Source organism: Protopterus annectens, chromosome 2.part1 (genome assembly GCF_019279795.1).
Source record: "Protopterus annectens isolate FY-2018-M chromosome 2.part1, PAN1.0, whole genome shotgun sequence".
NCBI classification, from domain to species: Eukaryota; Metazoa; Chordata; order Ceratodontiformes; family Protopteridae; genus Protopterus; species Protopterus annectens.
The window spans coordinates 1,701,010,042-1,701,024,755 of NC_056729.1; the positions used below are offsets into that span (position 1 = coordinate 1,701,010,042).

General features: G+C 39.8%; 1 protein-coding gene across 1 annotated transcript in view; it reads left to right on the forward strand.

Moving 5' to 3' along the window:
* Nucleotides 1-14,714, forward strand: part of KIF1B (kinesin family member 1B) — a gene marked incomplete in the record, with an annotated part of 2,363,676 nt that overhangs the window by 1,267,448 nt on the left and 1,081,514 nt on the right. Inside the window, 1 exon segment of the mRNA XM_044063146.1 lies at nucleotides 1,500-1,648. Coding sequence (XP_043919081.1) covers nucleotides 1,500-1,648 — 149 coding nt within the window.

A 14,714-nucleotide genomic window follows, 5' to 3' on the forward strand; every position in this document is an offset into this window, starting at 1 on the left:
ATTGCATTCTGTGATGTGTCTGAAAAAGGATGTGCAGCAGTAAGATGGCTTCTTTGGTTCTTGAAGGTATTTCCTTGGACATTAACTGGGGCAAACAGAAGGATTTCCTGACTATGGTAGAAACATGACTATCTAATGAGGGAGAGAGAGTTGTCCATGTAAGTACCCAGGATTACCATTTGTAACATGAAATAAGAACAGCTTTTTTGCCAAATGCTGCTATGCTGCACTTTTTTGTGTTTGTCTTGAGACTGCTTTCAGTGCACCAGGTTTGTGCATATTCCAGAACGTTTTGAGGCTGATTAATGTCAGTGAATGAACAAATTACAATATACCTTGCAGTCATCTGCACATTTGGTCAGCCACACTTCAGAGATATTGGCTTGCATGTCTGCAAAATAAACGGGAAAGTAAAATTAGAGTGCCCAGCACTGATCTCTGCAGTACCATACTAGTTAAAATTTTATGTTCAGAGATGAGGGTACCAGCAACTTGGGATATGTTTAGATATGCAGTTTGCAATACAGAGCACAATACAGAAAAAAAATTTAAACCCCTAACTTTTGAATAATACCAGCATGGGGGATCATTTCAGAAGCCTTGGCCAGGTCAAGATAAGTAGGGTGCACAGAGTAACCAGTGCACAATCTCTGTAATCTTTTCAAAGAAGCTTACCACGTTCAGGAGACGGGACCCGCATTACACAAAACCAAACTGAAAAGGGCCAAGATCAGTTAAGTTGCCTCTGTCTGCATAAATGAGTTCTGCTATGATATGTTCCTTGGCTTTGCAGAACTCATTTTGTGTAAAGGAGTCACAATGGCTGTTCTCCAGGCACCACTTGCAACCCCTGTGGATAGGCTGAGGTTGAACAGTTTAAGCAAAGGCTTGGATAGTACATACTTGACACTGATTAGAATGCAGCGTGGTATGTTATCTGGTCCCATAGAAATATTTTTAGCCTTTGACAGGGATTCAAGTGGATTCAGGCACAGGTGGAACAAGTATATATTTACACTGTAGTTTGGCCATAATCCTTTGTGGGTGAATCTTGGGGACAAGGATATTGTTTGACGTGCTTATTACATCATGTCCAAATGGTAACTACAGGATTTGAATGTAGTTCTCAGGGTACAGTATTGTTGCACTGTAGCACCCCCTATCTCTGTGAGTGAGGCTGATATTCATTAGGAAACTGAGATGATGGGAAGGAGGTACATGTGTGTGTGTGATGTCATTGTCATACCCAAGATAGATTGGGTAATGGCAGACTTGATAGGCGTTAAGCATTTTCTTGTTATTTCTGTATAGCGTCAGAGTAAAGCAAACTGAGATATATTGGCCATTTCTTCCTCGAGTTGTCACCCCTGGGATTCCAGATCTTGGCCAAGGCTGTTGCCTCCCCCATTGTGCCTCTTTTAGGCTATGCCCCAAAGACAGATCTTCCAACATTTAATTTTATGTGGTTTCTGAAATGGTATTTTGTTTGCTTTTCACAGTACCTTGGACCCAGCAGGAGTATGAGCTGGCACAGTGGGCATTCAGAAAGTGGAAGTATCACCAGTTTACGTCATTGAGAGACCAGCTGTGGGGAAATGCTGTGTATTTAAAGGAAGCAAATGCTATCAGTGTTGAGCTGAAGAAGAAGGTATTGATGTTTTTTTGTGTGGTAAAGCCTATATTGAAAAACCTTAATTGTCATATCAACATACTAATGTATACAGCCAGATTTAGTAGTACATTTGTTAAAGATAAAAAGGGGCACTAGAAAGCATTGTTATTGTATATCATAAAAAGTGTTGTATAACATCGGGTCACATGTCACTGGAATATGTGTTAAACAGAAAGTCATAGACTGAATACTCTTTCTTATACAGATGGTTACCTTATCATTAAATCAAAATATACTTGATGTTTGTATACAGTGATGCAAGGTTTAACAATGCACCCTCACAGCACTTGGTTCTCCAGCTTAATTCTTGGCTGGTGTGCCTCCTGTGTGGAATATGCATTCCCTCCCTTATGGCTATTTGAGTTTTCGCTGGTGTCTCTGGTTTCCTCCCACATCAGAGACATGCTGGAAGGTGAATTGTTAATCCTCTAAAGTGCTTTACTATGTGCTTACACAAGCACTCACATCCTGTGATGGACTCCTGTCCTGTCCTTTCTAAGATTGGTTGTCTGCCTTTTAGTCACTGCTTTACCAGTAGGCACTATGACTACTTTGTCACCCTGAACTGGGTAAAATGGATATTTAAAAATGAGTGAAAGTATTAAGTAGAAATGTTAAGAAAATTCATAGGTTCATAGGTTCATACTAGGCTATCTGCCCTGGGGCAATTATAAGCCTAGCCCGATTCTGTATGGCTTATGCCACCCCTTGATTTGAGTATACTGTGCCCTTTTTAAGGTTTAGTTTACTGTGCCTCTGTCTAATAGTGACACGGGAGTAATCCCTGGGACAAACCTACGATCCCCCATCCACTTATCGAGATTCTTCTTGAAGAGATTCAGTGAAGTGCTCTGCCTCACATGAACTGGAATTCTATTCCAGAGCGAAGGTAGCCTCTGGGTTATGAACCTGTCCCTCCAGCAAGTTCTATTTATTTCTGTGCTGAGGTTCAAGTCCCTCAAGCGTGTGGCTCTAAGGGATTTAGATTTACTGAGGTGGAGCATGTCCATTAATTCTGGATTTGACATAGCTTTGTATGTCAGGCATAGATCGCCTCGAAGTAGGCGGTATGCAACTGAGTAGAGCTGGAGTTTTTTTAACCGAGCAGCATATGGCATCTGTTTGAGACCCTTGATCCTCTTGGTGAGATAAGATAAAAGATAATCCACAGACAGGAAGAACCGAACCAAAAAACACAAAGTGCAGCTTTATTGAACAACAAAATGGTCAATAAACCAAGCGTTTTTGCCAGGCAAATACCTGGCTTTCTCAAGATAAAAAGTAGTGCGACTGAAAAGTTTAAATACTTAAGCATCTGATCACATGGTACTTAATTAGTTCAACAAACATCCACTTAAGAAGGCAGTTAATTAGTAACTGAACTCAGTGAGTGAAAAGTATGCATATGAAAATGCAGAATAAAAGTTCAAATAGTGAAAACACTAAAAATCATTTAAAATCATTTAAAAATGATGTACAAATGTGTGCATAAAAAATCACAAATATGTAAGATAAAAGACATTTACTAATTGTAACAAGAAAATCATAGCCTAGCCCTTCTCAGCTTTAGTACACTGGATATATTAATGGCCTCATTGAGACCAGGGATTTTGCAGCATTAAGTCTAAGCTGCCATAAAAGTTCTTTATATTCAAGGCGGGCTTCCCAGTCACCTCCTCTGGCATCCTGGGTCACCTGTTCAAGAACCATAAACTTAAGTTTCATGTTAGGGCAAGAAGCAAGATGTTTAAAAAAAGCATTAGTGTCCTTTTTTGTAATGTATTGATGTTCATAAATTCTTTTTCTAAGGGGTCTCTCAGTCTTCCCTATGTAGAAACTGCAACATTCTGTGCATAATCCTAAATACACCACCCCTTTTGCTCCGCAGTTGTAATATCGGTCAGCGTCAAATCTAAATTTTCTAGATGGAAGATAAAAAGAACTATCATTCATGATAAAGGAACACAGCTTGCATGCCCCACATTTATAGGTACCAAGTTTAGGGGAACAATGCCTTGAATCTGATAGATGCTTTCTTTCAAATAACCCTTTTAGGTTAATATCCCTTCTAGTCACAAATTTGGGACATTCCTGGATTATCCCTTTAAAGTCATTGTGTAGCATCAAAAGTGGCCAGTGTTTAAGCACTGTGTGTTCCACCAGTTGGGAATCCTGTGAAAATGTGTGAATAAAACTATTATGCAAGTTAAAGTATTCCAAATTCTCAAACTGCTCAACTTGCTGAAAGCCACTACCTAACAGCGGAAAATACTTGGTTTGTCTATTATCTGTCACTTCTTGGGCCATGTTGTTAACCAAGGAGGCAGGGTAACCTCTTTCTAAAAAGTTTTTAAAAACTCAACTTCTTCAAGAAAATATTCATCAGTGCTAGACATCTTAGATGCACGAATAAATTGCCCTTAACCAAGCCCTTCTTCTGGTGAAATGGGTGACCACTGTCAAAATGAAGGTATGAATTAGAAAAGGTGGCTTTCCTAAATACCTTGGATTTAAAGGTGTGATTACAGTAGTCCTTCTGTATTGATATATCCAGGTAGTTCAGTCGTCCTTACTAACATTATAAGTGAAAGATAGAAAGTGTGTGGTAGAATTAATATAACTCATGAACTCAAGAAAGTTGCTCAGGGTTCCTTTCCACAATAGGCAGATGTCATCAAGGTATCGCTTATAATGGACTATGTATTGTACCCAATGTGTGGAAAATATAAAATTGTTCTCCCAGTAATGCAAAACTATGTTGGCGTATAATGAGGCACATGCAGCCCATCGCAACCCTTTTTCTGTTTAAACAGTTCTCCATTGAAAAAAAGAAAATTATTATCGAGAACAATTTCCATAAACTCAACAATTAAGCTGACTGTGTTGGAACTAAGGCCGGATTCAGAGGCCAAAACTTCATTGAACCACTCTAATCCAATAGAGTGTGGGATGCTGGGGAACAATTCTACAATATCAATGGTTGTCATAAGTAAATCAGGATGAAATAACCTAATTTCTAAACCCTTGAGAAAATCCCAAGAATCCTTGCATACATGCTGTAGCGTAGAAGAGAATTTCTTTGTAATGTGGTCAATAAACTTGCTCAATGGTTCAGTGATACCTCCAGCCCCCGAGACAATAGGTCTAAATCTCATGGGGTCTAAACCTTTATGGGTTTTGGGTATTCCAAAAATGACCGGGGTCCTAGGTTTATTGACGTGTAAATAGTTATATAACCTTTCGTTAATAACTCCCTGTAATAGGTGGTCCAATAACAAAAAATTGATCTTGGAATAGGCTAAATTTAACTCGTTCCTAGAAATCAATTCATACTGCTCAGGATCCTGCAACATGTTGTGGAGGTAGGTGTCATATGCAAAATTATACATCAGGACCACCACCCCCCCACCCCTTGTCTGGTTTCATCACCCTAACACCGTCCTGAATAAGGGACTTGATTAAATGCTGTGACTTAGAGTCCAAATTATTAGATGGAGAATGTGTTCTGCTAAAACACTGCTTTCTTAAATCCATTTCCACCACCTCCTCAAAAACCTTGAGAGGGGTGTAGAGGGGGATTGTAGGTACTAGCCCTTGCTAGCTCTTCTTTTGTGTGTGGTTGTCCCTTAAATTGTAATGCTAGATTTAAATGTCTGACAAATAACTTTAAATCCACTAAAGCATCAGTCAACTTTAAGGGGCGTAGTGGAACAAACTTGAAACCCTTAGTAAAAAGCTCAAAATAGTCCGAAGTTATTACTAAATCAGTAAAATTAAATATAGTAAAATTATCTTTTTTTATTATAGTGTACTTGTTGTCAGATGATTCAAGTAGTAAGTCAGAATGTTCAGATCCTAGCATGTTACCTATCTGCACCCCCTGTTCCATCCTTGCCGCTGGTGGGTGTGATGTCCCTGCCCCCTGGTCTGCCCGGGGGATAGTGAAAATCCTGAAAGCTGTTATTATTGGTCTTCTGAGCTAATCTTTCACTTCTCCTAGGCAAATCGGTTGTTGGGGTACCCTGAGCATCTACAGTGTCATAGTTATTAGCACCAACCTCTTTGTTTCATCCTGATTTACTTATGACAACCATTGATATTGTAGAATTGTTTCCCAGCATCCCACACTCTTGGATTAGAGTGGTTCAATGAAGTTTTGACCTCTGAATCCGGCCTTAGTTCCAACACAATCAGCTTAATTGTTGAGTTTATGGAAATTGTTCTCGATAATAATTTTCTTTTTTTCAATGGAGAACTGTTTAAACAGAAAAAGGGGGTTGCGATGGGCGCTGCATGTGCCTCATTATACGCCAACATGGTTTTGCATTACTGGGAGAACAATTTTATATTTTCCACACATTGGGTACAATACATAGTCCATTATAAGCGATACCTTGATGACATCTATGCCTATTGTGGAAAGGAACCCTGAGCAACTTTCTTGAGTTCATGAGTTATATTAATTCTGCCACACACTTTCTGTCTTTCACTTATAATGTTAGTAAGGACGTACTGAACTACCTGGATATATCAATACAGAAGGACTACTGTAATCACACCTTTAAATCCAAGGTATTTAGGAAAGCCACCTTTTCTAATTCATACCTTCATTTTGACAGTGGTCACCCATTTCACCAGAAGAAGGGCTTGGTTAAGGGGCAATTCATTCGTGCATCTAAGATGTCTAGCACTGATGAATATTTTCTTGTAGAAGTTGAGTTTTTAAAAAAAACTTTTTTTAGAAAGAGGTTACCCTGCCTCCTTGGTTAACAACATGACCCAAGAAGTGACAGATGATAGACAAACCAAGTATTTTCCGCTGTTAGGTAGTGGCTTTCAGCAAGTTGAGCAGTTTGAGAATTTGGAATACTTTAACTTGCATAATAGTTTTATTCACACATTTTCACAGGATTCCCAACTGGTGGAACACACAGTGCTTAAACACTGGCCACTTTTGACGCTACACGATAACTTTAAAGGGATAATCCAGGAACATCCCAAATTTGTGACTAGAACGGATATTAACCTAAAAGGGTTATTTGAAAGAAAGCATCTATCAGATTCAAGGCATTGTTCCCCTAAACTTGGTACCTATAAATGTGGGGCATGCAAGCAGTGTTCCTTTATCATGAATAATAGTTCTTTTTATCTTCCATCTAGAAAATTTAGATTTGACGCTGACCGATATTACAACTGCGGAGCAAAAGGGGTGGTGTAATTAGGATTATGCACAGAATGTTGCAGTTTCTACATAGGGAAGACTGAGAGACCCCTTAGAAAAAGAATTTATGAACATCAATATAACATTACAAAAAAGAAGGACACTAATGCTTTTTTTAAACATCTTGCTTCTTGCCCTAACATGAAACTTAAGTTTATGGTTCTTGAACAGGTGATCCGGGATGCCAGAGGAGGTGACTGGAAAGCCCGCCTTGAATATAAAGAACTTTTATGGCAGCTTAGACTTAATGCTGCAAAATTCCCTGGTCTCAATGAGGCCATTAATATATCCAGTGTACTAAAGCTGAGAAGGGCTAGGCTATGATTTTCTTGTTACAATTAGTAAATGTCTTTTATCTTACATATTTGTGATTTTTTATGCACACATTTGTACATAATTTTTAAATGATTTTTAAATGATTTTTTAGTGTTTTCACTATTTGAACTTTTATTCTGCATTTTCATATGCACACTTTTCACTCACTGAGTTCAGTTACTAATTAACTGCCTTCTTAAGTGGATGTTTGTTGAACTAATTAAGTACCATGTGATCAGATGCTTAAGTATTTAAACTTTTCAGTCACACTACTTTTTATCTTGAGAAAGCCAGGTATTTGCCTGGCAAAAGCGCTTGATTTATTGACCTGTTTGTTGTTCAATAAAGCTGCACTTTGTGCTTTTTGGTTCGGTTCTTCCTGTCTGTGGATTATCTTTTATCTTATTTGCCTTGGTTTCTTGGAAGTTATTTCTCGGTTTACATTTCCATGGCTGAAGGATTGGACCAGAGCAATTTTCAGGAGACACCACTTCTACTTAGATGTGAATCAGATGAAGCTCCGGTAACACGTGGGGAGTTTAAGCAGGTACTGTTTTTGTTGACTCAGTTAAACAATTCACTGAATCTGGGTTCCAACGATCCTGCTAGTATACCTCCTGGCAACCAGCAATTAGACTGTCGGAAGAAATCTACATTATCACCGAAACAAGGATTGAATGGTTTACTGCAAACGGAACTTCCTGGCGAGATCTTATTGGGCAACACCGATCTACAGGAGAAGTCCGGAAGTAAACACACCAACTATGCTACCAGTTTGGCATCTTCTAAAAAAGATTTTAGTTTTAGTGCCTGGACTGAGCGGACATTTCTTTTTAAACAAGGTACTGTCTTAACTACAACAAAGTCTCATGTTGGTGCAGAGAATGAATTTAATAATCTAAGTGACAAGCTATATGCTTATAAAAGCATGCAGTTGGAAATAGACTATCTTAAAGAATGTGTTCGGGTGCAACGTGTTCCGAAAGGACTACATTGCTACAAATTTCCAAATAGTGCTCTCCCTGGCTCTGAACTGTACAACAAATTGGTTGTTTTGTTTGATAAAGTCGGCTTAGAAATGCTGAATTTTATGATTGAGGATTATGAGGCGAAAGCCGATACTTTGTTAAAGGAAGTGAATGCGTTAAATAATTCCGTTGTTAAAAATAAGAACTTTTTAAGTATTAAAAGGAATTATGATAATATTTTTGATGAAGTTGATCAATACTGTGTCAAAATAGTTAATAGGAAAATAAGAAAGCTTGAACGTGATCTCATTGAATACAGGGATGGAAGGGCTTATCTGGGTCCTGGCAAGGGTAAATTTAACACCAAAGAGGTTGGTGCTAATAACTATGACACTGTAGATGCTCAGGGTACCCCAACAACCGATTTGCCTAGGAGAAGTGAAAGATTAGCTCAGAAGACCAATAATAACAGCTTTCAGGATTTTCACTATCCCCCGGGCAGACCAGGGGGCAGGGACATCACCCACCAGCGGCAAGGATGGAACAGGGGGCGCAGATAGGTAACATGCTAGGATCTGAACCTTCTGACTTACTACTTGAATCATCTGACAACAAGTACACTATAATAAAAAAAGATAATTTTACTATATTTAATTTTACTGATTTAGTAATAACTTCGGACTATTTTGAGCTTTTTACTAAGGGTTTCAAGTTTGTTCCACTACGCCCCTTAAAGTTGACTGATGCTTTAGTGGATTTAAAGTTATTTGTCAGACATTTAAATCTAGCATTACAATTTAAGGGACAACCACACACAAAAGAAGAGCTAGCAAGGGCTAGTACCTACAATCCCCCTCTACACCCCTCTCTTAAGGTTTTTGAGGAGGTGGTGGAAATGGATTTAAGAAAGCAGTGTTAGCAGAACACATTCTCCATCTAATAATTTGGACTCTAAGTCACAGCATTTAATCAAGTCCCTTATTCAGGACGGTGTTAGGGTGATGAAACCCGACAAGGGAGGGGGGGTGGTCCTGATGTATAATTTTGCATATGACACCTACCTCCACAACATGTTGCAGGATCCTGAGCAGTATGAATTGATTTCTAGGAACGAGTTAAATTTAGCCTATTCCAAGATCAATTTTTTGTTATCGGACCACCTTTTACAGGGAGTTATTAACGAAAGGTTATATAACTATTTACACGTCAATAAACCTAGGACCCCGGTAATTTTTGGAATACCCAAAACCCATAAAGGTTTAGACCCCATGAGATTTAGACCTATTGTCTCGGGGGCTGGAGGTATCACTGAACTGTTGAGCAAGTTTATTGACCACATTACAAAGAAATTCTCTTCTACGCTACAGCATGTATGCAAGGATTCTTGGGATTTTCTCAAGGGTTTAGAAATTAGGTTATTTCATCCTGATTTACTTATGACAACCATTGATATTGTAGAATTGTTCCCCAGCATCCCACACTCTATTGGATTAGAGTGGTTCAATGAAGTTTTGGCCTCTGAATCCAGCCTTAGTTCCAACACGGTCAGCTTAATTGTTGAGTTTATGGAAATTGTTCTCGATAATAATTTTCTTTTTTTCAATGGAGAACTGTTTAAACAGAAAAAGGGGTTGCGATGGCTGCATGTGCCTCATTATACGCCAACATAGTTTTGCATTACTGGGAGAACAATTTTATATTTTCCACACATTGGGTACAATACATAGTCCATTATAAGCGATACCTTGATGACATCTGCCTATTGTGGAAAGGAACCCTGAGCAACTTTTTTGAGTTCATGAGTTATATTAATTCTACCACACACTTTCTGTCTTTCACTTATAATGTTAGTAAGGACGTACTGAACTACCTGGATATATCAATACAGAAGGACTACTGTAATCACACCTTTAAATCCAAGGTATTTAGGAAAGCCACCTTTTCTAATTCATACCTTCATTTTGACAGTGGTCACCCATTTCACCAGAAGAAGGGCTTGGTTAAGGGGCAATTCATTCGTGCATCTAAGATGTCTAGCACTGATGAATATTTTCTTGAAGAAGTTGAGTCTTTAAAAAAACTTTTTTTAGAAAGAGGTTACCCTGCCTCCTTGGTTAACAACATGGCCCAAGAAGTGACAGATAATAGACAAACCAAGTATTTTCCGCTGTTAGGTAGTGGCTTTCAGCAAGTTGAGCAGTTTGAGAATTTGGAATACTTTAACTTGCATAATAGTTTTATTCACACATTTTCACAGGATTCCCAACTGGTGGAACACACGGTGCTTAAACACTGGCCACTTTTGACGCAACACAATGACTTTAAAGGGATAATCCAGGAACGTCCCATATTTGTGACTAGAAGGGATATTAACCTAAAAGAGTTATTTGAAAGAAAGCATCTATCAGATTCAAGGCATTGTTCCCCTAAACTTGGTACCTATAAATGTGGGGCATGCAAGCAGTGTTCCTTTATCATGAATGATAGTTCTTTTTATCTTCCATCTAGAAAATTTAGATTTGACGCTGACCGATATTACAACTGCAGAGCAAAAGGGGTGGTGTATTTAGGATTATGCACAGAATGTTGCAGTTTCTACATAGGGAAGACTGAGAGACCCCTTAGAAAAAGAATTTATGAACATCAATATAACATTACAAAAAAGGACACTAATGCTTTTTTTAAACATCTTGCTTCTTGCCCTAACATGAAACTTAAGTTTATGGTTCTTGAACAGGTGACCCAGGATGCCAGAGGAGGTGACTGGGAAGCCCGCCTTGAATATAAAGAACTTTTATGGCAGCTTAGACTTAATGCTGCAAAATTCCCTGGTCTCAATGAGGCCATTAATATATCCAGTGTACTAAAGCTGAGAAGGGCTAGGCTATGATTTTCTTGTTACAATTAGTAAATGTCTTTTATCTTACATATTTGTGATTTTTTATGCACACATTTGTACATCATTTTTAAATGATTTTTTAGTGTTTTCACTATTTGAACTTTTATTCTGCATTTTCATGTGCATACTTTTCACTCACTGAGTTCAGTTACTAATTAACTGCCTTCTTAAGTGGATGTTTGTTGAACTAATTAAGTACCATGTGATCAGATGCTTAAGTATTTAAACTTTTCAGTCACACTACTTTTTATCTTGAGAAAGCCAGGTATTTGCCTGGCGAAAGCGCTTGATTTATTGACCTGTTTGTTGTTCAATAAAGCTGCACTTTGTGCTTTTTGGTTCGGTTCTTCCTGTCTGTGGATTATCTTTTATCTTATTTGCCTTGGTTTCTTGGAAGTTACCTCTTGGTGAGATACTTTTGGGGTCTTTCTAATTGCTGCAGGTGTCGGGTAAGGTACATCCCAAAAGGGGCATTGTATTCTATGATGGGCCTGATGAGGGATGAATAAAGGGGCACTATTACCTCTGTTGATCTAGATGTGAAACCCTTCGTGATGAGGTGGGCTATTTAGAAGGTCTTTCTAACCACTTTGGCAGTGTGGTTTTCAAAGGAGAGATTGCTATCAACTTGGGTCCCCAGGTCCCTAATAACTTTCTCTGTACTTAATGGTTTTCCGCCTATGTGGTAATTTGTGGGCACATTGTTTTTGCCAAAGGGTATGACTATACATTTTTTGGCATTTAGCTTTAAACCATGGAGCTGGCACCAGTTATCTGTCTCTGTGAGACCTTTTTGAAGGATGTTTGTGTCAGCTGGAGAGTTGATTATGGTGCCCAGTTTGCAGTCGCTCATGAACTTGGTGAGCCATAGTCCTCCCACGTTTGCCTGTACCTCGGAAAAGTATATACCGAACAAGAGTGGTCCCAGGACAGAACCCTGTGGGATGCCACTTGTGACCGGTTTCGAGTCTGACATGGCTCCAGCAACTCTCACTCTGTGGGTTCTGTCTTTGAGCCAGTTTGCACCCATCTTGTGACATAGGGGTTTATATTTAAGCTGGATAGCTTATCTATGATGCCCGAGTGGGGTATTGTGTCAAATGCCTTTGCAAGGTCCAGATAGGCTGTGTGGACTACCTTCCCTTCATCTGTGGCTTTGGTGACTGTTTCAAAGAAGTCAACCAGGTTCAAAAGGCAGGATCTGCCCTTGACAAAGCCGAACTGGGTAGGATCTAGTGTCTGTAGGTCCCCAATGTCTTTGTTTATGAGCTCCATGATGATCCTCTCCATAGCCTTGCAGACTAAGCTAGTCAGGCTTATGGGGCGATAGTTTCCAGGGTCCGTAAAGGCTCCACCTTTGTGGAGTGGGACCACTGTTGCTGTACGCCATTCTGTGGGCACATATCCTGTAGTGAGGCTGAGATTGTATAGCTGTTTTATTTGAGGGATTAGTTCCTCTTGTAGTTCATGTAGGACGCAACCTGGGACGCCATCTGGTCCCATGGAAGCAGTGTTTTTTGCTTTGGAGAGGGCAGCCTTCACCCGAGCATCTGAGATGTTTGGGAGGCAGCCCTCTACCGGGATAGATACTGGCTCTTTTGGGGGGGGGGGGGGAGTTTTCACTGAATCTGTCTTGCAGGATATTGGCGGTGTCTGTGGGTTCAGTGTATTTTTGTCGCTTAGAATCAACTCAAAACAAGTCTGGGAGTTGCATCCCAGGTTTCTAACATAACTGAAAAAAGCCTTATGATTGTCTTTGGTGTCCTGTGCAATTTTTCTCTCGAAGCTGGCCTTGGAGGATTTTATGAGGGATCGTAATTTTTGCTAGTACTGATCAGAGATGCCTTCCCTATTAGGGATTTTGCTCTATCATGTAGTAGCTTCCTCCTTCTGTTGTACAGTTTATTTATGGCAGGGGTCCACCAGACTGGACGCCTGCCTTTGGATGATTGGGTCTTGGTTTTGTTTGGGATAGCATGATCCATGCATTCCTGGAGATGTCCGTAGAATGCATTTATATAGGATTCTGCAGTTTGGGCTGTAGTTTCCACTGGCCCTGGGGCCTTGAAGGATTCCACTTCGGTTTTGAGAAGTGAGAAGTTTGCTTTTGAGATGTTTTTCACTGTGGTTTTCTGAGCTGGGGGTGGGGTCGGGATGTGGACATCCAGTGAAATTAATTTATGGTCTGATCTTACCAATGAGGGATATACTTCTGGTGTGAAGCATAGAGTCCCCATGTTGGTAATGATCAGGTCTAGTATGTTGTCCCCTCTTGTGGGAGTGGTGACTAGTTGTTCCATAGCATTTGAGTTTATAATTTCCAGGAATCTTTGGGCTAAGGTGCTGGGGCTTGAGTAGTGCTCCCAGTCAATGTTTGGGTAGTTGAAGTCGCCCAATATAATGGTGTTCGGAGAGATCTTCATGTTCTCCAATGTTTTCAGGAAAGCCGAATGGGATTCCTGACTTTGAGAGGGTGGTCTGTAGGATGCTATAAACTGAAAAGCAGTCTTGCCCACTGTTAGTTGCACATGGATGGTCTCCGATACTTCGTGCAATGCCAGTAACCTGGAGGTGTGGATATCCTTGATAAATATTGAAACTCCCCCTCCTTTTGTGGTTCGGTCCGGGTTTTGGGGCCGAAAAGCATGATATGAGGTATAGCCTGGTAGTGCTGGGGTGCTCTCTGGAGCCTTGAACCAGGTTTCTGTCACTGCACAGATATCGATGTTCTCCATACTGAGGAGAGCTTTGAATGCATGCATCTTGAGGTTAAGACTTCTGGCGTTTAGCAGCATTACCCTTAGTTTCTTGTTCCTTGTGCTGTCTATGGGGGTGGGTTTGATGTTTGAGCCTTGCCTAAAAAAGGCACTATGGGGGTGGCAAGAACCTTTGCCAATATCCGAAAGCCCAGTGGTGACAGGTGCAAGCCGTCCCTAGTGAAGCAACGTGGCTTGTCGAGCATGTCATCCCAGGCTGACAGACACTGGATCCCCTTTAAATGACACCAAAATTTTAGCCAGTTGTTAAAATCGATCATTTTGTCTTTGTACTGTGATATCATTCTAGGTGATAATTTTGCTTTTCTCTTTGCACTTACATATCCATCAGTCAGTCCATTTTACTTAGTATTTTATTGTTACCAAATGCATATTTAATAGATTAATGTAGTGCAGTTCTTTAAAGTGAGATGTATGTGTTTGAAAAATGTTACATTTGTATTAATTCTTGGTAGGATGCATGCATATTTGCTTGTCCTTTTAAGGAGTAGTACTTTTGAAGGTAATCACTGCAAATCTTGTAATTGTTTTGTACATGCTGGGATATGTTTCTTTTTTCCACATTTTTTTTAAGAATGCCCTTGCTAAATATCTGTTTATCCTGTTTTGCACACTTTGTAATCTACTGTGCAAGACTCATGGGATTCCTTTCCACACTGTACTGCTTTGTGGTTAATCTTGGGTCCAGTGTTCATTTGGCAAAGTCCTGTGTGGTTCCCGAGCTGCTGCCTCCATGTAAAACAAGTTTTAGTTACCTGATTCACTTTCTGTATGACAAGATTCATTATGTGGCACGTGTTAGTTACTTTATGATAGTGCTCACTTGCTTGGGGGGGGGGGTGAGTGGAGAGCACGAGTATCA